The sequence below is a fragment of the Gambusia affinis genome, linkage group LG19, assembly GCF_019740435.1.
Source record: "Gambusia affinis linkage group LG19, SWU_Gaff_1.0, whole genome shotgun sequence".
Classification (NCBI taxonomy): domain Eukaryota; kingdom Metazoa; phylum Chordata; class Actinopteri; order Cyprinodontiformes; family Poeciliidae; genus Gambusia; species Gambusia affinis.
This window is the reverse complement of record NC_057886.1, coordinates 2,815,463-2,837,334: the sequence shown is the minus strand read 5'-3', so window position 1 is coordinate 2,837,334 and position 21,872 is coordinate 2,815,463. Positions and strand designations below refer to the sequence as shown.

The following is a 21,872-nucleotide window of genomic DNA, read 5'->3' as shown; positions in this document are numbered from 1 at the left end:
ATTTCCTGCATGTATTTTAAAGCATTTCAGTAAAATAAAACTTATTTTTTTCTGTAACATTGCTTCTCAGTAGCTATGGAGTTTTGTTATTGCACAGCGCCATCTGGTGGAAATGATCTGCATGACATTTTGAAGACAGTTCATTTCATTACAGTTGTGTAACTTAAAGGTAAATTCAATTAGATGTTTAATAAGAAGTCAGCTCTCAAATACATCTTTCAACAGATGACGTTAAGTCACGCAAGTTATTTTCTTCACTTAACTAAATGGCAATGATATATTTTTAAAAATGGCTATTTTTTGGTAAAAAGAAAATAAAGAATGATCTTCGATTAATCTGAATTATTATTTGCAATGAAATCTTTGAATATCCAAAACTACAATATATAATCTAAAAATGTCATGTAATCCTCCCAGAAAATGAGACATTAGCTATGGAGTTCATATAGTTGTTGATCCTATTGTTAGCATGAAGTTGGATAGTTCTGCCTCTACCTCTAATTTAATGTATTAACATAGCTGTATTGTTGTGTGGTAAACTGACTGCTCCTATAAATATCTTAACACATATTGCATGACTACTGTTGTAAGTTCTGGTCTATCTAGTTTAGAGAGACACATCAATCCCTTGTTGGTCAAACTCTCTTTAGTGACATGGTGCACCAAGTCACCTGTGGCTAATATCTGTCCTAGAAGTTGATAGAAACACTGATATGTGTTGCTGGTGCAGAAAGTGTAATGATGTAGTAAAGAGAGAACTGAGCCTAGAAAGCAAAAGGCATAGTCCACTAAGCTGGGTGGATTCTCTGGTCCAATACTCAGCTGGCTTCAATCAAAACCAAGGAACAGGGATTTTTTTTCTTTCAATACGTAAGTTCTCATTGTAAATCACATGTGAGATACCCAAAGGTTAAATCCTGGAACCCTTCCTATTTAATATCTACAATAACTATGAAGACGATACACAGCTCTGATGTTTGAACAAATATATGTTGATGGATGGATGGATGGATGGATGGATGGATGGATGGACGGAAGGATGGATGGATGGATGGATGGATGGACGGATGATAGGCAGGCAAAAGGGTGTATTTTAGCCTAAGATTATATGTTACTTTTTACCACAAACTTTAATCTACTTCATTGACATTTTAAATGATAAACCAATATAAAGTGATGCATAATTGTGATGTGGAAGGAAAATGGCACATTGTTTTCTGGCACACATTTCTTTTTGTTTGTCAAGACTCAAAAATGTTGGTGTGGATTTTTAACAGATTCATTCTCTTTGATGACCTTGACAGAAATCCAGCGCTGCTAGTAGTTGAAAGCCACTTTTTTTAAAGAGACAACTCAGAGAACACAGAAACATATTTTTAATAATAATAATTAATTACTTAGAATTAGGCCAAATGTATTTTTATGTTAAAGCAAAAAGGTTATAAAGTCATTGCACACAGAGTTCACCTAAACAATTTCATAAATTGTTTATTCAGCTTATTTCTTCACATAAATCTCAGAAAACCCAATGTCATCGAAGGAGGCATCATATTAAACAGTGAAACACCACGGTTCACCATTTACATAAATCAATAAATAAATGAATTAAATTTAATCGTTCACCGTGTTGTGTTACATCCTGCTGTGTCTTTCAAAAGCGACACCACTATTTTGCTTATGTCATCCTCGATTGCTGATTGGTGGACACCTGTAGAGTGACTTTGACTTCCGTCACCAGATCAGTTTAAATACAGAGGAGCGTCGACTCCGTCACAGAACGGGGACCAAAGCTTCAAAGAGTTCTTGCTTCAACAGTGTTTGAACGGAACTTCTTTTCTCTCTACCAAAGCTGACAGTAGATCTATCTCAACCCTGCTGCTACTTTAACACTACTAAAGTAGTCAACGTAAAGCTTTATTTTTCTCAGTTTCTTGTTAAAAGCACAAGAAAACCCGAACCAAGATGGAATCCCAGGTGCGTCAGAACTACCACTTGGACTGCGAGGTCGCCATTAACGGGATGGTCAACCTGGAGATGTTCGCCTCCTACACCTACACCTCTATGGTAAAAATACTATTTGCACTACCTCTGCTTCATTAGTCTGTTTATCTATTTATCCACCTGGTCAAATAAAATGCTGCTGATGCTAGCTTTCAGAAATGAAAATAAGGGACACCCATCAGGTTAGGATGATTACAGAAGTGGCCACGACAAATTATCTGTACATAATATTTCATGTGTTTTTATTGGGGTCGTTATTGTTACACTTGGTGTGTATTGGTGTGTCTACGGGACATTTATAGAAATTCGGAACGCAACATTTAACAGTCAAATGCGGGACGATTCCGTATTTTACGGATGATAACTCAGCTGAGGCTGCAATTGTTCTTAACAGACTCCATTACTCAACGTGACTTGACCAAAACTGCTTCTTGGACAGATAATAATTGGGCGCGATTTGTTTCAATAACTGTACTACTTGTTTGTTCAACAGGCTTATTACTTCTGCCGCGATGACGTGGCTCTGCCGGGTTTCTCCCACTTCTTCAAGGAGAACAGTGAGGAGGAGAGGGAGCACGCCGAGAAGCTGCTGTCCTTTCAGAATAAGAGAGGAGGCCGAATCTTCCTCCAGGATATCAAGGTAAGAACAGCTAATGCTAACAAAAGACACATGGCAGCCATTTTGATGTTTGAATTGCAACTTAAATCAAATATACTCCAAAAACATTGAGCTGTAAATGTTTTCCATTTTACAGAACCCAGAGAAGGATGAGTGGGGCAGTGGGCTGGAAGCCATGCAGTGTGCTCTGCAGCTGGAGAAAAATGTCAACCAGGCTCTGCTGGATCTGCACAAGTTGGCCTCTGATCGTGTTGATCCCCATGTAAGATAAAAGTTATATTTTTGCTTCAATGACATTTGATGTTTTTGAATCTAACAAACAATTCTGTTTCAGCTGTGTGACTTCCTGGAGTCCCATTACCTGAACGAGCAGGTGGAGTCCATCAAGAAGCTCGGTGACCACATCACCAACCTGACCCGCATGGATGCCCACAACAACAAGATGGCGGAGTACCTGTTTGACAAGCACACCCTGGGAGGAAAAAGCTAAATGCCCAGCAGGGAACATGGAGTAGAAGTGTCTGTAACAAAGGCTTCAGGCTAAATTAGTCTACTCCAGAGTTTATTAAGCATTTCATTGATCTAATCAGTTTCTGAAGTTGTTGAGTGTATTAAGAAGTTGGTTTAAGTGTAACTTCTGATTCTCTGAATAAACATCTTGAGCTGGAGTTCTGTGGTCTGACTTGTTTCTAATTTGAGGGCTTTGTGCCTCCAAAATGGGTAAATTCCTGGATAAACATGAAGCAGTAAAATGTGGAACAAGGTTTTGGAACTAATAAGTTTCCTGATTTAACTTCTTTCAGAAGTAACTGCTGTTGTGAATGTCAATGTAAAATCTCACAGGCGAAGGGCACCTAACCAAAATCATGGAGCTTAAAATGCTACTTGACATTTGGTGTGAAGGATTTTTCATTAATCAAAAGCATGAGATTTAATACACAAATCTGAGAAGAACTATTGTTAAACAATAGTTTCTTAACTATTTTGAAAACTTGGGAATCCCTGGGCATTTTATTTATTTATTTATTTTTAAATTTAACAGGTTTTTAATTTAGGGGAGCATGGTGTTTTCCAAGTAAACTTCTCCTAGGGGCAGTTTGAAGACAAAACCACACAAAGATCCAATTCTTACAATATTTCTGAACGCTACATTTGAACTGCTCTTTTTTTCTACTAATTTTTTGTCTAATTTTTTTTCAGTGATGAAAGCAAGTATAACAGGAAAGTGAAAACAGAAGAAATCTGCAAATCCTTTTAAAGAAATGCATAGTTTTAACAAAAGCTAAAACAGTTTTTTCTGCAGTCACAATGGTTTTTGGAGAGTAAGTGCACAGTAATTAAGTGGTGTTGAGGGATATAGAGAGGATTAACACAGGAGGGGGAGAGAGAGGAGAGAGAGGCAGCTGGACTTTGACAACCACCTCCAGTCAGTCGGTGTTGGTGGATTTGTGGGGGATGACGTTTGGATGACAGAAGACGAAAAGATAAAAAGAAAATAAGGACTGAGGACATATTGGGTGAGTTAAGATGTTTTATGTGTTTGTTAAAAGTTTCATTATGGCCAACAATCTCTGAATTAAAAACAGTTTGCACCTTTTTTATTTACGACTAACAATTTTCAAATTATTAACATTTTAGGTGGAATGTGTCCCTCCTGATTTTTTTGGGTTCTTGCCGGAACCTTTGTAACATTTCTTCGATTTTCATTAAATCCGCCAAAATGGAGTGAGAGGCGAATGACTCGATGCTTCAGTGCCATATGTTTAGCTTCATATTTAATTCTTTGAATAGCAGACCAAGAATGTTCATGGATGATTGTAACATTTGATTTGACATGATGGACGGTGTTCTTAAAGCGGCAGAGATTAGTTTAAGTGGCTTATTGAAGACTAAAGCTGCAGTGGTTGGTGTCCATGTTTACGTGAAGTCACCTGCAGCAGGCTGGACACAGCTTGGGGCGGACAGAGATTTATAAAACTATTAATGATTGTTAAGCTTCTTTCTTACTTTACTCATAATATACAATAAGAGCGCCTTTGAACTTTACATTTTGTCAGTGCGTGGGTTTCCATTACCCATAAAATTGCGCGATTTAAAATGACAAAAAAACCCCAAAACAAAACATTTGCTTAATGGAATCGGCAATTTCGAAAAAAAAAATAAATAAAAAAATTGCACCAGGACAAGGTGATTTTTCAAAATAGAAGTATTTCGCCAAACTGGACTGGATACACTTCCTTTGCATCACACAGTCAACAGCCGGATGTTAGTACTGGCGGAAATGACGAAGAAGACGAAAGGAAGTAGTAAGAGGATGTTTTTTTTAAAAACATTTTTTGGGTGCAGTTAGCTCCACCAGAGTCCTCACAACATCACAGTTTATAAAAAGTTGCATGTTATGTGAACAAGTTGAATCCATATCTCTTCTGTCAAGTTATGGAAAGCCATCCAGCTCAAATGTATGCGACTTGTAGCACATAGGCAACACGCTCTCTGCATAGTGTTGCTTATGTGTTAAATTTTCGCGCGTTTTTGAAAATGTTAATACAACACCTTGTTAGCGCACCGACAAAACAGGAATATCCAAGACGCCATGTCTCCTTTGATAGCTGGTAGATGATTCTGGCTGAATTATGAATATATGTCATTTAGTTGTTTGCTGCCAAGTTTATTCACATATGATGTTTTATTTTGTTGAGTTTCTATCACAGACTGACATATTGTAACACAATCATTAAGAAATTCATAAGAAAAGTTCTCTGATTTTCAAATGTATCTACAAATGAAACGCTGAAAATGTGAAAAATGAAGTTTGTTTCCCCTCGGTCAGCACTAAAACCCCTTTTCTTTGTAACCAAAGCTGCAGGCCTTTGTTTCTAGCAACTTTGGACGTCTAAAGATGGAAATTCCTGCCCATTCTTCTTTGCAAAGTAGCTCAAACTCCACTAGATGGGTTGATCTCTGAACCACAGTTTGTGACTCTTACAAAAAATGAATTGGATTCAGGTCTGTAACTAATCAATATCATGAATCAATACTGATATACACGTATGAAACAATAGCAGATTTTGCTGGACAATCAATTGACCCAGAAATTGCAATAAATGATAATATTGTTGCTTTGAGACCATTTTCAAGTAATCTGTTGACAATTGCTAACTTTTCCACATAGTTCCTGGCAAAGTTTAAACATGACTTTCTCTAATTTTATTATTTCTTATATAAATGAGATGTACTTTTCTTTTTTTATTGACAACAAAAACCATAAATTACAATTTTAATATCATACACAACTAATCTGTGATAAAATATAAATATGTCATAAATCTTTTGAAAGCACTGTATTTTAGATGATGAATTTCAGGCTTTATAGGTTTGAAAATGAATGCCAAAATGTAACATGAAACGATGTTTTTTATTGTATTAACATAGCTGTATTGTTGTGTGGTAAACTGACTGCTCCTATAAATATCTTAACACATATTGCATGACTACTGTTGTAAGTTCTGGTCTATCTAGTTTAGAGAGACACATCAATCCCTTGTTGGTCAAACTCTCTTTAGTGACATGGTGCACCAAGTCACCTGTGGCTAATATCTGTCCTGGAAGTTGATAGAAACACTGATATGTAATGATGTAGTAAAGAGAGAACTGAGCCTAGAAAGCAAAAGGCATAGTCCACTATAAAAATATAAGATACTTGATGGGAATTTTTCATCTACTAAGGCCAGATAGAAGGCACCCTTGTGTGTTTGATACATGTTCCTCTGTCACCCTGGAAATCACATGTGGGGTACCCCAAGGCTCCATCCTGGGATCCTTACTATTTAATATCTACCATAACTACGCAGAACAAATCAATGTGGATGAATGGATGGAATTTAGCCTAAGATTATATTGAAACATAAACTAATCCTGTTCCTTTTCGAGCCTTTCTGCCGTCGAATGCTCCACTCAGAAACACCAGAGGGTCCATGTGGCAGAATAAAGGATGATAAAATAAAACCATATCAATGGAGGATTTAGATAAATTCATTTAAAGATAAACACCTTATGTACAGCAGTTATTCATCACACTGAGATCGGCCTCTGTAATCCTCTGCAGATCCCATCTGGGCCACGTTATAAAGCTCGCTACCTCAATCAGGTCTAGTTCTGGGAGTTTGGACATTCTCTCTCTGTGTGTGTGTTTTAGCAGGATGTGGTAGGTATGAGACCTGATGGGTCCCAAGCAAGAGAGGAAAGAATGAAAAAAATGTTGAGGGAATGGAAGGGTACAGAGGAAGAAACTCAAGGCGGGAGCAGCAAACTGTCCTTAATTTGTTTAATCCGAGGATTTTTGGATTACCTCTGACAATTAATCTTGTTATACAGCAGTGCAGCAACAGAGGGCTGTCTGCTGTGGGCGCGGCCTCCGTGTGTGTGTGTGTGTGTGTGTGTGTGTGTGTGTTTAAATCTCCCTTTTTATATACGAGGATAAGGACTGACAGCTGGAACTCCTTGCAGGCACGACTACCAAAAACTGGCAGATTTCCTTTTGTTTTCTATCACTTTTGTTCACAAACTCACAAAAACTAAATATCAGTTTTGCGTCATTATAAACACAAACTTGAAGTACATTTAAAATCACTTTGAAGCAAATGAGACTGGATATTGGATACAAATATCAGTGAGTAACAAATACTCACTGATATTTGTTAATATTTACTGTGGATAAAAACAGATTACATTTTTCAAAATCGATACTATTTTTACGTAGTTTTATCTTTTGAAGTACGGCATATTTCCTATTAGAAACAAAGTCCTGAATTAAATCAAAATTTATTCAGAAGTATTATTACAGGTGTAACTCATAAACAAGTAGACCCAAACACAACGAAATGTTTAAACTTAACATGAACACTAAGACTAATTTTTTTTAAATTTATTTTCTTCTTTAGCATCAAATTGTATTCATTTGAAAAATGTTTTTATTTCACTTAAAAAACTCATTAGATCCTCTCTGCCAATGACATACAGTCTGTTCTGCTACTGACTCTTGTTTGGTGTTTTTTATTGAACCAGATCCTTGCAGGTCAAAGAAAAAGGACATATTATCAACCTAACAACTCATATCCATCCTCTGTCCTTTCAGAGCAGTGATGCCGCTGGTCAACATGGCTGGACTGCGGCTTCGGAGGGCGGCGGGGGAAGAGGAGAAGGAGCCGCGGCCGCCTCCATCCCCGTCTCACCACTCCAGCCACCAGTTCGCCAGCATGAAGAACAAGTTCTTCAACGAGCTCACACACCTGCCAAGTGAGCACAACACAATGCGCTTTACGTAGAGTGTTTAGGAAAAACATGTTGCTGATACATTATGAGATCATCCTGTTTTCCTTTATCGTTATCTTTCCTTTCTTGCCATTTCATGTCATTTTTTCATTCTGTTTTTCCTCCTTTTCTCCTCGTGTGAACAATGTGTCCCGCTCTTCAAGATCATAAACTCAACAGTAAGTCCGTCTTGTGTCTCATGCCATCACATGTGTCCTATGTTAGGTTGAAGAAAGACCCAACTAGCAGGAAAAGGAGTTGCTCTCGTACTGACGGGTCATTTTCTCCATTTGGAGCGGTGCAAGGAAGAACGGATTTAATGTGTCACATGACCATGATGGGCTTTCAAAATGTTTCATAGCGTGGCCTTGTTGGGAAGTTCCACACGTTGATAAAACTACAGCAAAAACAGTTTTAACATCAACACGATTAAAATCTCCAGCAAAAATGATAAACCCATCCGGGTGTCGTCTGTTCTTCTCCCACCGCCTGGTTCTGTGCTTTAATAAAATGTCAAAATTCAAGCAAGAAATTGCTGGAAGTTGTAAACAATTACAATTATGTATAACATTTGGGTATTTCAGAGATTATTTATTTCATGTTATTTCTGAAAAAACTAAACTATAGTAAAAAATCAAACTATGATAAGTCTGGTTCACAGCTGGAATTCTGAATTTGTGTGATATTCTTATATTCCCACACAAGAACTTAGAAAACATTAATTTCAAGTACCAATGGAACTCATCCTACGGCCCAAAACAAAAAAAAAATGTACGTGTAGATCTACACTGGTGGTGATTCTTAGTTTATCAACCATTCAGGTAGAACCAGAGCTGTCTGCCCGGCTCCTGACCGTTTCTCTCCCCTGTCCAGTGCCCATGTGGGCCGTGGGGGCCATCGTGGTCGTGGTCCTTGCCCTTGTCGTCTGCCTGGGATTCTGCATCTACAAGAAGTGCTTCAACAAGGCCAAGAAGCCAAAGGCTCGAGAGAGGAAAGGGGGAGGCGGGCGTGGGCGGAGAAAGAAGGATAAGGAGGGAGAAGGAGACGAGAAAAAGGTGAGAAGAGCTGATTTCTTCTACGGATTTGTGTTGCTGAATAATTCAGGATAAAAAAACCCTTAGCAGAAAAAAAAAGGACAAAATGAATGAATGTATTTGGAGTGGGCATACATCCCTATCAAATAAGTATTCTGTTGTTTTACAAATAAAAATGATGTACAATTCAAGTTTTAAATCTTTAAACAATTGGAAAGTATTTGTTCTGTGATATTGCACACACACACACACACACACGCACACACGCACACACACGCACACACACACACACACACACACACACACACACACACACACACACACACACAGAGAAATTGTACCTTCCAGCCTACATGTCAATCTTTGACCAAGACTTGTGCAGAAGGCCTGCAACATGGCATTTAATTGAAATAATATTATATCCTGCAGTTGATCATCCTGCGATTGTTAAATCAACTACATTGAATTTGGACCTTGATAAATTGCTGATTTAAAAAAAAGAATGGTTCTAGAGTGGTTTTATTCACACCAGGCTCCGTGAGAAAAAGCAGCTGGTGTCTGGTGGCCCAAATATTTTAGATTTGTTCACCAGTTTTAATGATTCTGATTTCTGACCCACTCATTTTTGTAGAATCCTAGTAAATCTGTCACTTTGGAGGGTTTTCAAGCTCGGAACGTCTTTTTATGTTCATGCCACAACATTTCAGTCAGATTCAGATCAGGATTTAATCGGCCACTCCAAAGCATTCATTTGTTTGTTCTTAATCAGTGAAAGATGGGAGATGGTTATTCCCCATCAGGATGTTTTGGCAGGCAGCAGAATTCATGGTTTCATTTACTATGGTAAGTCTTCTGGGTCCCTGGGCCCTGAAAACAACCCTAGCCTATCACACCACCAGCACATTTTACTCTTGGCATGTTGTTCCTTTTCTAAAATGCTATTTTTCTTTTATACCAGATAAGATATAATGAGACACAACCCATCTAAAAACAAGCCTCACCAGTTTACAGAATAAATTCACAGAAGAATTTTGCATAATCAAATTATTTTCAGGCAAAACCGAGATCAGCCTTCATGTTCCTTTCACTCAGCCCTGGTTTTCTTCTTGGAGTTCAGCCCTGCAGGACTGAGTGAAGCAAACCAGCACAGGAAATCTCTGGATGTTCTGCAGGTTTTATGACCTCTCGGACAGCGATGGCACAGTTACTTTGAAAAAGTAATCGGAATACTGATTGCTCCTTCAAAAAGTAACTTAGTTGGATTACCGATTACTTGATTTAGAAAGTAACTAAGTTACATTAAAAGTAACTTTTTTAGTTACTTTCAGCAGCTGCTAACAACAACACTCTGCCACCTGTGAAAGTTACATTGATCTTTACCAAAACTTAATTGCAAGTTTTTTAATAATAATTACATCAACAATGTGTCTCCACTTATATGGTTGAACAGAAGGAGTGACTGTTTAATGGTTACAACAGTACAAAAAAAGAACATATGCAACATAGATATATGAAACATAGACATATGCAACATCTAACATATCCATAAAGCACTAAGACCATAGACATCAACCAAAGTCACATAGCAACAACATACACCAACAACATCTACTTATTTTTGACATAAATGTAACCCCATACCATGAAAGTTTGCCACTCTTTCATATTTTTCAGGATGGAGAGGAAGAGAAGGAAGAGGAGAAGGAGTTTTTGGGCAAACTGGAGTACTCGTTGGATTATAACTTTACCGATAACCAGGTGCACAGTCCTCACACACAATACACCACACTGACTATTTAAAGTTATCACAACTAGAACAAGATTTTACAGCCTTCATTTTTTAAAGCTTTCGCTTACATGGTCGATGCCTGGATTGGGAACTGAAATTTAAAGTTATTTTAATTGGATATATATTCAGACAGTAAGATGTACTAGACTGTTTTTTTTTCTCAAAGGTACCAATTAGTAAAGGTGCAAATTTACCCAGAGCAAGGCTGTTAGCTCTTATTATGACAGGTTCACCCACTGAACAAAGATAAGATTTTTGAGTTTCTAACTGAATGGTGATTTGTCAAGACCAATCAGCGACAAAATGATTTAGGTTACATTCTTGAGTCAGGATACAGGAGAGCAGCAAAACAGAGCTACATTATGCCAACGCTTCAGATAATGTAGTAGCATAGGAGAAACTAAGAAACCTCCTATTATGCTTTTCCTATTAATTTCCCGTTCTAAATACAGCTCTGGTCAAAATGAAAGTCCATGAATACAGTAGCAAGAGATGTCAACAGTTGAAAATCTTTAAAAACTTCAGAGTCTTTCAACTTGTACTTTCCTTTGGTAGAAAATGTAGTAAGGTCTGAACACAAACAGGCTTTGGTAGTATACAAAATATGATGCCTGATGTGGGTTTGTTGGCAATAAATAAATAAATAAATGAAAACATTGATGGGCTAGGCATCATTTCAGCTACGCATTAAGAAAAACATTAATATTTCACCACCTCATTATTTTCAATTACACATTGACACATGGTTAAATGTTCAAGATGGTAAGAAAAATGTTACACAAGCAGCATTAACCATAAAATTGTGCAATTTGAAAAAAATTGGCAAAAAAGTGGCATTTTGGCCAAAAAGACGTTTCACAAAACTGCAAATGGAAACCCTTCTTTCACGTCGCACGAGTCACCTGATCAACAACAGGATGTTGCTACAGGCTGAAACTACAAAGAAGATGACAGGAAGTGGTAGGAGGATGATTGTTTGTTTTGGTTTTTGTTTTTTGGACAACAGACAGCTGGCTCCACCAGAGCTCTCACAGCATCACAGTTTATAAAAAGTTGTGTGTCATTCCTACGTGTTGAATCCATAACTAGTCTGTAAAATCACTGACTGCAATTTCCCCAAAACACTGGATCCACAGCCGTTCCCGACGCCTGAGTAAGACGCTGACGTCTCCCCTGATTGGCTGATAGATGATGAGCGCTAGCATCTCATGCAACTGTTCACATCTGTCACTGCCATGATTTTTACTGACTTATCATGTGTACAAGATAATTCACATGTGATTGTAATTTCATTTCTCATTTAATGGAAACACCGCAATTGCAAAATTGTGTTTTCTCAACATTAGCAGAAAATAAACTTTACGTAGATTTGCGTACATTTGTAACGGACCCACAACTGATCTTCTGTTCTTGGATTCTTCTCCAGTTGATCGTGGGCATCCTCCAGGCTCAGGACCTCGCAGCGATGGACATGGGCGGAACCTCTGACCCTTACGTTAAAGTGTACATGCTGCCGGACAAGAAGAAGAAATTTGAGACCAAAGTTCAACGCAAGAACCTCTGCCCTGTGTTTAATGAGACTTTCACTTTTAAGGTCTATACACCGATGTCGTTTTAGAATACTATGGCATTTTCTAACAGAATTCAAAGCTAAATTTGATGCTAAAACTCTTCCTCTCCAGATCCCTTACAGTGAGCTGGGTGGTCAAACTCTGGTGCTGCAAGTTTTTGATTTCGATCGTTTTGGAAAACACGATGTCATCGGCGAAATCAAGATCCCAATGAACAGCATAGACCTCGGACAACCAATACAGGAATGGAAAGATCTAGTTGGTGGAGAAAAAGAAGAGGTAAATGTTTGTTTGTTTTTCCCTCCAAAACTAGGCATTTCCAATATCTAGACTTTAACAAAATGCCTGACATATATGCATTGTGTTTCTGACAGCAAGAGAAACTGGGTGATATCTGCATTTCCCTTCGCTACGTCCCCACGGCCGGTAAGCTGACGGTCAACGTGATGGAAGCAAAGAACCTGAAGAAAATGGACGTCGGAGGACTGTCAGGTATGTGTTGTTCGCATACTGCATATACTGATGATCGACTCGTACTGGAAGTCTGTGTTGACTGGTGTTTGTCTCTCTCAGATCCGTTTGTCAAGGTGGTTCTGCAACACAACGGCAAGCGACTCAAGAAGAAGAAGACATCTGTGAAGCAAAACACTCTTAACCCTTACTTCAACGAGAGCTTCAGCTTCGAGATTCCCTTCTCCCAAATTCAGGTTTGCACGCTGCGTAGTTTAACTGATATTTGGATCAGTTGACTGTTGCATGAACGTAGTGCAGCACAAAATTATTTCTTTCGAAATAAGGAAACATTTTCAGACTATTTTCTGTAAATGTTTCTTAGAAGTAGGCTTAATTGCTTTGCATAAACAAAATTTAACATAGTTTGCTTTTGGATTTAGTGATTGTTAGTGTTTTTGTGGTGGAGGAAATGTGACGTATCCAAAGCACAATCGGGTCACAATGTCTTAATAGTGGATCATAAGGTTTTCTCAGGCATATACAGGAAAACAAAAACCAAGTTATCATTGAACAAAACTATATGACTTTAATTATTTAAATTATCTAACTATTTGAAGCTTAAATCAGAAAGTTTGCATGACCACACATCAAGTCCCTGAACATCAGATTTCAATGCCACATTGAGCGAGACGTTTAGAGGAACTGCCTTTGACGCCTCCTCTGTCTCCACACACAGAAAATCCAGGTGCTGATCACTGTGTACGACTACGACAAACTGGGCAGCAACGATCCCATCGGGAAGTGCTGGATCGGCTACGGCGCCTCCGGCGTCGGGCTGCGCCACTGGTCAGACATGCTGGCCAATCCCAGGCGACCAGTGGCCCAGTGGCACACGCTGCTGCCTGAGGAGGAGGTGGATGCTGCCCTGAAGGCCCCCATCCGCTAACATGGCCCCTGAGACTTGGCCTACTTACAATGTAACTTTCCAGGAACTACTGACTTATTTGTAATATTTTACTTTAATGTAAGTTATTGTGTGCGCGTGCATGGGCGTGTATGACCTTCATTTTCACAAATTAACAGATGCATGTACATGCATGCTCACTAGTGAAGGAATATGCAAGATGCTGAGTGAATTGTGCCATGTTGTCATGTGGTCTACAGTCTTCAAAACATTGTATTATGTATTATACTGAATGCTTTCAAGGAGAAATGGAAGACAGGAGGGTTATGTATAGAAATAAAAAACAACTCCATTTCATCTTTATTTAGATGTTAGCACTTTGATGCAGAATGCTATGTTTAGCAACAAAAGCACAAGATAACTGTGGTATCCCTGTTAGCTAATGTTAGTTAGCTGGCTCCTTTAGCTAGCTGGCTTACTTGAGCCATCCGTCTAACAGATTAGCTAGCTGGCTAATCTGCTAGCCAGGTAGCTGATGACGTATAAAATGTAACTGTTTTTGTTTTGTTTCGTTAATAATTCTCTCCCCTTTTTACCTCAGCTAATTTGAGTCTAAAAGGTAAAAAGACTTAAGAAAATAACTCAGAAGTGGTGAATCATTTCTTGTTAAGGGTCTGAAATGTTAAAGCATAGCTCTTCTACTTATATAGACAGAGAGGAGCCATGACTTCTTATGTCTTAAAAATGTTCAAGTCGCAAAATATCATGGTGATTGATGCTAAAGCTATTTTGCTAACATTTAAATGGTTGTGGCTTTTGTGCTGTCTGTTTGATTAAGGAGGAAATGCTGATTATTTTAACTTTAACTGGAGGTTGGAGTTGTTGCACCATTAATAATCTTTCTATGTGAAACACAGAATAGATCATAGAAACCTTTGGTCAGAGAACTAATATAAAATGAACCAGTAGAATACAAACATGCTAAAAAAAGGAGAGCATTTACTGATCCCACTTTTTTATAAGGTATTTACTGTGAATGAAAACACTACATGTTTCAGACAGGAAGATTATTGATGGTGCACCGTTTCCTACCTACATTTCTCAGTCATTTGCTTCTGTGTTATTTTCCCAGTGCAAACAGGGTGACACTTTAAAGATTCATAAAAATATCTTTTACATAAATTGCGCTGGAGTTTTTGATTTTAGAGTTATTTTAAGACAGTAAAGGTTCACATGGTCTTTGCCCCTCTCAAGCTAGCTGCTAGCTTTAATATACAAGAACAACTAAGTTAGATTTTTACTAAATGAAGATGCCAAGTGAGCCATCTATTGTACGAGTGGTGTTAAATGAAATAAATAAATAAATCTTACTTCAAAAATGTATCCCTTTAGCATCAGATTAGGATTTTGGTTTTAAGGCTGTCCAGGGTGTCCAGATAAAGCCAAGACCCATTTTACCATGAACTTACAGATACCACTAGAATCTGCTAAAGGGAAAATGACCACCAAGACGTTGTTGCTGACCAGAAATGTTAACGTCCTCTTCTGTTTACCTGAACTCCTCCTCTTTGCTCTTTAGATCTATGCTTGATGTGCTGTAGTCAGAATTGTTCTCAGAACAGAACAGAAGTCAATGTATGAGTGGCGGTGTCATGCATGTGTGTGTTACTATTTGTTTCTTTAAAAAAGAAGGAAAGAAAGAAAGAAAGAAATTATTTTGGCTTCACTTTCTATCCCTTATATTGTGATTGTTGAATAAAAAAGCAGAATAAATAAAAGACATGTTTTGGTGGATTGATGGATTCACATCGAGCTACAAAGCCACACACACACACAATCAGATATTTAGTTGTTTACAGTGAAAGGCACTTTACTACAAACCATAACAGAGGCTGATTTTGATCAGTGTGGCTCTCCGCCCAGTGCTGCATGGCCTACTGGGAGGTACAAGCTCTCATAAAATAAACAAAATGAAGGTTGGGCAGCAGAAGGGTGTGATTCTTTCAGGAATTGCCACTGGTTGTAGAAATATTTTGATACTGAATGGAAATGTGCCGTGACATCAACCCACTTGAACATGATGGAAAAGTGGAACCTCCACCTCTTCCACCAAACAGGGATTTGTCAAGAGACGCTGCTAACCAAGCAACTTTGTCACCCTTATCTAGTTTTTGTAAATAATTCTATGAATAATTAGCAACAGTTGTTTACAACTCCAACTCTTGACTCGTCACAGAAGCATTTTTTGGAGTGAGATAACGTTATAGTGGACGGAGACGAAACCTGGACCGTGTCAAACAATAGGAAAGTTTGACTGCAGTTCCCTCCCTTCAACCCCTAGAGTTTTTTTCCATCCATTCATTTTCTAAACACCCTTCTTCCCTAATGGGGTCGGTAGGGTTGCTGGTGCCTTTCTCCAGCTGCGTCCCGGGCGAGAGGCGGGGTCACCCTGGACAGGTCGCCAGTCTGTCGCAGGGCAACACAGAGACACACAAGACAAACAACCATTCACACACACACACACACACACACACACACACACACGCGCACACACACGCGCACACACGCGCACACACACGCGCACACACGCGCACACACAAACCTCCATGCAGAAAGATCCCCGGGCCGGGAATCGAACCCAGGACCTTCTTGCTGCAAGGCAACAGCTCTACCAACTGCGCCACTGTGCAGCCCTCAGCATTAAACCAGTTCACACTAATATGTTAAAATTTATACAACGACAGAAACACAGCACTCTTAAAGACTGATTTGTAAATGTTATCTGCAAAAGAAAAAAAAAAGAAAGAAAGAAAGTTGATTATGATTTAGTTATTCTTTAAGATTTGACCAATATTTCCTGAGTGGAAGTCAGCATGTTGCCATTAGTGTCACTAGTTCGGTTTTGTTCTTGACTGAGTCAGACTTTACAGTCTAAAGCCATTAAAACTTATTTGAACTCAATAATCACCTTAGACCCACAGCAGCACTGCTGCTTTCAGAGGTCTGTCTGTGTTTTCCCCGACTGACTGAAGCAGCGACAGAGCGGATTATTGCTGTGCCCTCATTAGTCCTTGACTCCTGCAGAGAGCCGAACATGTGAGGCAGGAATTAAACTGGGGGGAGGGCAGAAAACCTGTCCACAGTGAGAAGAGAGAAGGAAAAGTAAAATAAATAAATAATTACTGATCTTTATTTTTTTTTACTATCACAATGAGGCGTCTCCCCACCCCTTTTTTCTTAGATACAAGAATTTTGTGTTATTTTATGTGACTCAAATGAGGAAGAGGAGACTCACTTTTAGTGCCTGGTTTTGTTTTATGAACATGTGAAATAACACAAATCCTGCCACCTCTTTTTCCTGTTATTATTTATTATTTGTTTTTTCTGTTAATTATGAGACTTTGCTGATCAGCTCTTGAGTTTATTTTTTTCCTTCATAGGATTTTACGCCACCTAATCCTTCTGCTTTAAATCAAACTACGAACGTCGACTCGATTGCCAGTCAAGGAAAAGATGACTTTGAAACAAATTACTGGGGAAAAAACAACAACAACAAACAAACAAAAAAAAACCTTTCTTTCAAAAACAAATAGTTACTGCATAAAATAAATCAATGAAACATATCAATATATATTTAAACATAAATAACATACTTGAATTGTAGTTTAATGTTTTTCACTCTCCTAAAAATGATGGCTAGTAATTTTTTTAATTTTTAATTTTAAATTTTTTTTTGCCTAAAGTGTTTTAGGCAACAACAACAAAAATAAAATAAATAAGTAATAAAAAAATGTAAAAAACAAGTTTGGCAATAACGACTTAGGCCATTATTTTAGAGAGGTGACTATATATACATATGTGAATAAACAGAATTATATTCTTTATTACTGACATGGACTACATTTAATTTTGGCTAAAACTGAGCTCTCTGTTGAACCTTTCAGACTTTCTTAATCCGTAACAGACAGCAGCCTGCTGGTTTTTATACATACACATACACACGCAATGCCACTTTTTGCCACCTGAGGGCGACGTCTGCCATTAGTTTTGGCCTGCCTTACATTGACAGTAAGGCAATCTTACGTCTCTATCGTTTAAATCCGTATCCCCGCTGTTACATAAGAATTTCGTTTGACTCTTGATAATTTCACCACGTCCATCGTATCTCAACATTCCTTTCATTATCTCGTCTGCCGCCAGAATGCATGAATGAAAGTTTGACTCATTAACTCAGATAGCAGCTCTGACAGAAACCAAAACGCCATCATGAAAACGGACTTGTGCGATGTTCACTCTGCGGCTGTCCACGGTCTGCCTCACAGCCTTCCAGATCTACTCAAGTGATTGAGATTTTCATAGCGATTCCAGAATCATTTAATCTGTAAAACTCAAGAGTTTTTCCAACTGACATGTCAACGTCTCCCTACCTGTTTTCTCATGGTTTTATCTACGGCAGATCAGTAGACCAGGAGATCACTAAGATGCATGTTGAGTTTTTACTTCAAAAACAACAATGTGCCTCGACAAGCTGAAGCACCAACCAAACAAAAATTAAACCACAATTATGCTGGTTTAATTTATCTCGGCTGCAGTGTTGGTGGTCTGGAGCCATTTTATTGTGGAACTAGCCTGAGTTTTATGTTTTAAAGTGTATTGAATTGTGGCAGCAGTTTTGTTTAACCTACGATGTCCAAGACAAATTTCCCCTCGCGTGGATTATAAAGTACCAACTGACCGACAACGTGTCGAGGTTCCAAGTGGAAATGAATTGGAAATTTCTGTGGCCAACTCTGTGGTGTGAAAAACATGGCAAAGTGTTCTGGAAAGAACCACACAAGCAGTGGAAGTGTGCTGCTCCACAGTAACAGGTCTTTCTCCTCATGGTGAAAATTTACAGTCACGGTATCCCAATGAAAAACTGGCTCACGATGTGTGAAATGCACTAAAATAAATTTGTGTTTTTCTATCTACTCTAGAAAAATGTAATCTAGAAAAGCCCAATGTATGATTTCAGAATCAGAAGCATTTGTTTTTATCTAAACACTACCTTTTAATTTAAATTGGAGTGTCGGTGTGTATGGTGTGGCTGTTGTACCTCTAAGTATTCAATGACATCCATATAAATACAGACTGTGGGAGAACCACAGTGCTGGTTCTGTTGGACCTCAGTGCAGCTTTTGACACTGTTGACTATGACATATTACTGAATCGACTGGAGAGTTGGGTCGGACTCTTTGGTCCAGTGCTTAACTGGTTTGAATCTTACATAAAGAACAGGGATTTCTTTGTTTCAATTGGAAACTTCTCATCAAAGAGGTCAAAGGTCACATGTGGGGTACCCCAAGGTTCAATCCTAGGACCCCTTTTATTCAATATCTATATGCTCCCACTAGCTCAGGTTATTACAGGAAATAATATTAGCTACCATAACTATGCAGATGACACACAGCTCTACATTACGATGTCACCAGGTGACTCAGAACCCATCCAATCACAAGAAAAGAATCACAAACCCAAATCTGGTCACCCTAGGTTAGCACAGTTATCTTGTGCTTTTGTTGCTGAACATAGAACTCTGCGTCAAAGTGCTAACATCTAAATAAAGATGAAATGGAGTCTTTTTTAAAAAAAATAATAATAAATTCTATCCATAACAGGACCTGTTTTCTGAGGATATACTGGAAGTGTTTCATAACACAGAGGCCCAATTCAGAAGCCCACTCTTTAGAGAGAATAAACATACTTCAAGGTGCAGTAGAACTGGAAGGTGCGTCTTAATAACAACCTTTCAATGACAGCTAGATGCTGTTTTCCAGCTGCTGCTGAGACTTTAACAGGAAGCAAAATTCAACAACAGCCATGACGCTTTTCCACATGTTGAAAAACATCGTGGTTGTTGCTAAATTTGATGGGGGATCTGTGATGCTCTTCCAAAAAGCCCCGGGAACCTTGCAAAAAGCACCTGGCATTATGAATTCCTTAGATGAAAATCTAAGGATTATCATCACTGGGTCCTTTGAGAAAATCATCCAAGACCAAAATGGTTCCAGGGATACAAACTCAGGCTTCTTCCATCGCCATCAGTCTCAAGACATGTAGAGGGAGGAATGGTAGATGGGTCTCTGTCCTCATTAGGAAATATTATGGTGGGTGGGAGTTCAAGGGAGTTTCTTAGAGACACAGATCCAGTGTCTCAATTGAAATTCGTCCTGAGAAATCCAGCTCAATGACCGAGTACAGAGGGGAGATGAGAATCGAGCGATATTGTGTAGGAAGGCGTTGGCCAGAGGATTCTTTTCAAAACTTGATATGCGTTTTGAAAAACAATCCACTATCCAGTTGTTCTCTTGATGATGGTTCCATACATCACCTCGTGGTTCGTTGTCACCATCACTGCGTCTGCTTCTCTACAATTTCTTCACCTCAGAACTTTTCTTACCCTCAATTCCACTTTAGCCACACGCCGTGTCTTCAGCATGTGGTTCCAAGTTCCAGCCATGCGCACTTGGATAAATACGACTATTTGCTAAGAAAACACAACCTCAGTGATGCTACTGCCCTTTTTAGTGTCAACAGCTGCAGGCTCCTCTTATGGATTTGCATCCCGCTTTTGCCAAGAGCTTTCATTACTGCCGATAAATCATCCAGTGTTATTTTTCACAATACGCAGAGCAATATACACAGAATTTTTAAAATAAGTTATGTCACGTTGTCTCCTGAGAATATTGAAAGAGAAGACTGAAGAGCTGAACTGCAGCCTGCAGTTAGGATTGTTTAATTATACTTTACTATAAACAACAACAGCATCAAAAAAAAATAAATCAACAGGGTGCTTGTTAAACTTGATGCTAAAGAGATAATTTAGTTTTAATTGCACCACAAGCGTCAGTGTATTTTATTGTCGTTTTGACAGTGGTGGGGAGTTCCACTCTCTTTGAGAGAGTCAGCTTTTTCAGCTGCCAAACGGCTCTGAATTTATGAAAACAAGCCCCCGAGGGTTGGGTTTCAGCTTGTGTTTTAGTTTGTGTTTTAGTTTGTGTTTCAGCTTGTTTTTCAGCTGCTGAGAAACAAGATGAAACCATAATTCCCCCTTCCACCAAACTTTACACTTGGCACGGTGCAGTCAGACAAATACCGTACTCCTGGCAACAGCCAAAGCCAGACCGTCCATGAGGTTTTCAGATGGAGAAGCGTGATTCGTCACTCCAGAAACGCCCCTCCACCGCTCCAGAGTCCAGTGACGGCATGCTTTACTCCACTGCTTTGATGATGTTGGGGTTTGGATGCAGCTGCTCCACCATGGAAATGTGTGTTAAGAAATCCTTTTGCATTCACTGTTTTCATGAGAAGCCTTACTCTTGTCTAATTTTACATATATGATCTGTTACAAAGGCAGGGATTCTTACTTTTGTGGAATGATTTAATGATTTAATCAAACTTTGATGTTCTTTTTTTTTTTTAAACGGACAGCATTATGTATTTTCCAGGCATATAGCTACACTTTATAGCACAGTCAAGTAACTATGTTACCTCCAGTTGCTATAAAATGCTGTGTACTTATCAAACGTGACTTAAAATTTGACTTTAAAATTTAACGCCTTGAAATTGCGTCTCCGTCTCTTTAAAAACTCCTGCTCTTTCTGACGCTCCGCCTTCAGGAAGTCGTCACAACATGGCTCCTCCAATAACCATTTAACAACTTTTTTTTTTTTACTAGAGTTTCTCCATAGTGAGCTCAGCAGGCGTGTAGTTCCACCAGGTGATTGCTAACTGCTGCTGGCTAGTCTGAAGGAGCTGAAGTGAAGCTCCGTGAAGCTGGGAAACATACCGAACAGAACCACAACAGAAACAGAACCAGCATTTTTTTTTTTTGTTTATTTTTTGTCACCTGTCCCTGCATTAAAATCTTTCTGCACGTTTCTTCCCTGACTGGTCTGCTGTTCCTCGGACTTCATAAAACTTTTTGTTCCCAAATAAATATTAACGGCCTGGCAGAATGCAGAAATATAAATATAAATATATATCTTGTCACTTTAAAGAGGTAAGTCATATTTTTGCTATTCCTCTACTGTAATTCCTTGGAGTTAATCATTATTATATCACTTTCAGTTGGTGAAGGGATTTATGAGAGCATGTTGCTCCTGGGTTGTCTGGCTGCCCGTCTGTTTCAGAGTTTATTTTCAAATTCTTG

General features: G+C 38.7%; 2 protein-coding genes across 3 annotated transcripts; both read left to right on the top strand.

The window, feature by feature from the left end:
• The first annotated feature begins 1,679 nt into the window (after positions 1-1,679).
• On the top strand, positions 1,680-3,288 carry LOC122821366 (ferritin, middle subunit-like). Its single transcript, XM_044099222.1, has 4 exons — positions 1,680-2,064; positions 2,495-2,641; positions 2,757-2,882; positions 2,955-3,288. Exons 1-4 carry the CDS (start codon positions 1,963-1,965, stop codon positions 3,108-3,110), a joined length of 531 nt encoding a protein of 176 aa, XP_043955157.1. The 5' UTR covers positions 1,680-1,962; the 3' UTR covers positions 3,111-3,288.
• A 764-nt stretch (positions 3,289-4,052) lies between these two features.
• Positions 4,053-15,442, top strand: syt5a (synaptotagmin Va). Of its 2 annotated transcripts, XM_044099219.1 has the most exons (10): positions 4,053-4,137; positions 7,755-7,915; positions 8,095-8,109; positions 8,804-8,985; positions 10,639-10,722; positions 12,180-12,347; positions 12,436-12,603; positions 12,699-12,816; positions 12,898-13,031; positions 13,514-15,442. In XM_044099219.1, exons 2-10 carry the CDS (start codon positions 7,762-7,764, stop codon positions 13,721-13,723), a joined length of 1,233 nt encoding a protein of 410 aa, XP_043955154.1. In that variant the 5' UTR covers positions 4,053-4,137; positions 7,755-7,761; the 3' UTR covers positions 13,724-15,442. The 2 variants fall into 2 exon arrangements, with proteins under 2 accessions (XP_043955154.1, XP_043955156.1); XM_044099221.1 differs by lacking the exons at positions 4,053-4,137; positions 8,095-8,109 and having other exon boundaries at positions 7,642-7,915.
• The last annotated feature ends 6,430 nt before the right edge of the window (positions 15,443-21,872 follow it).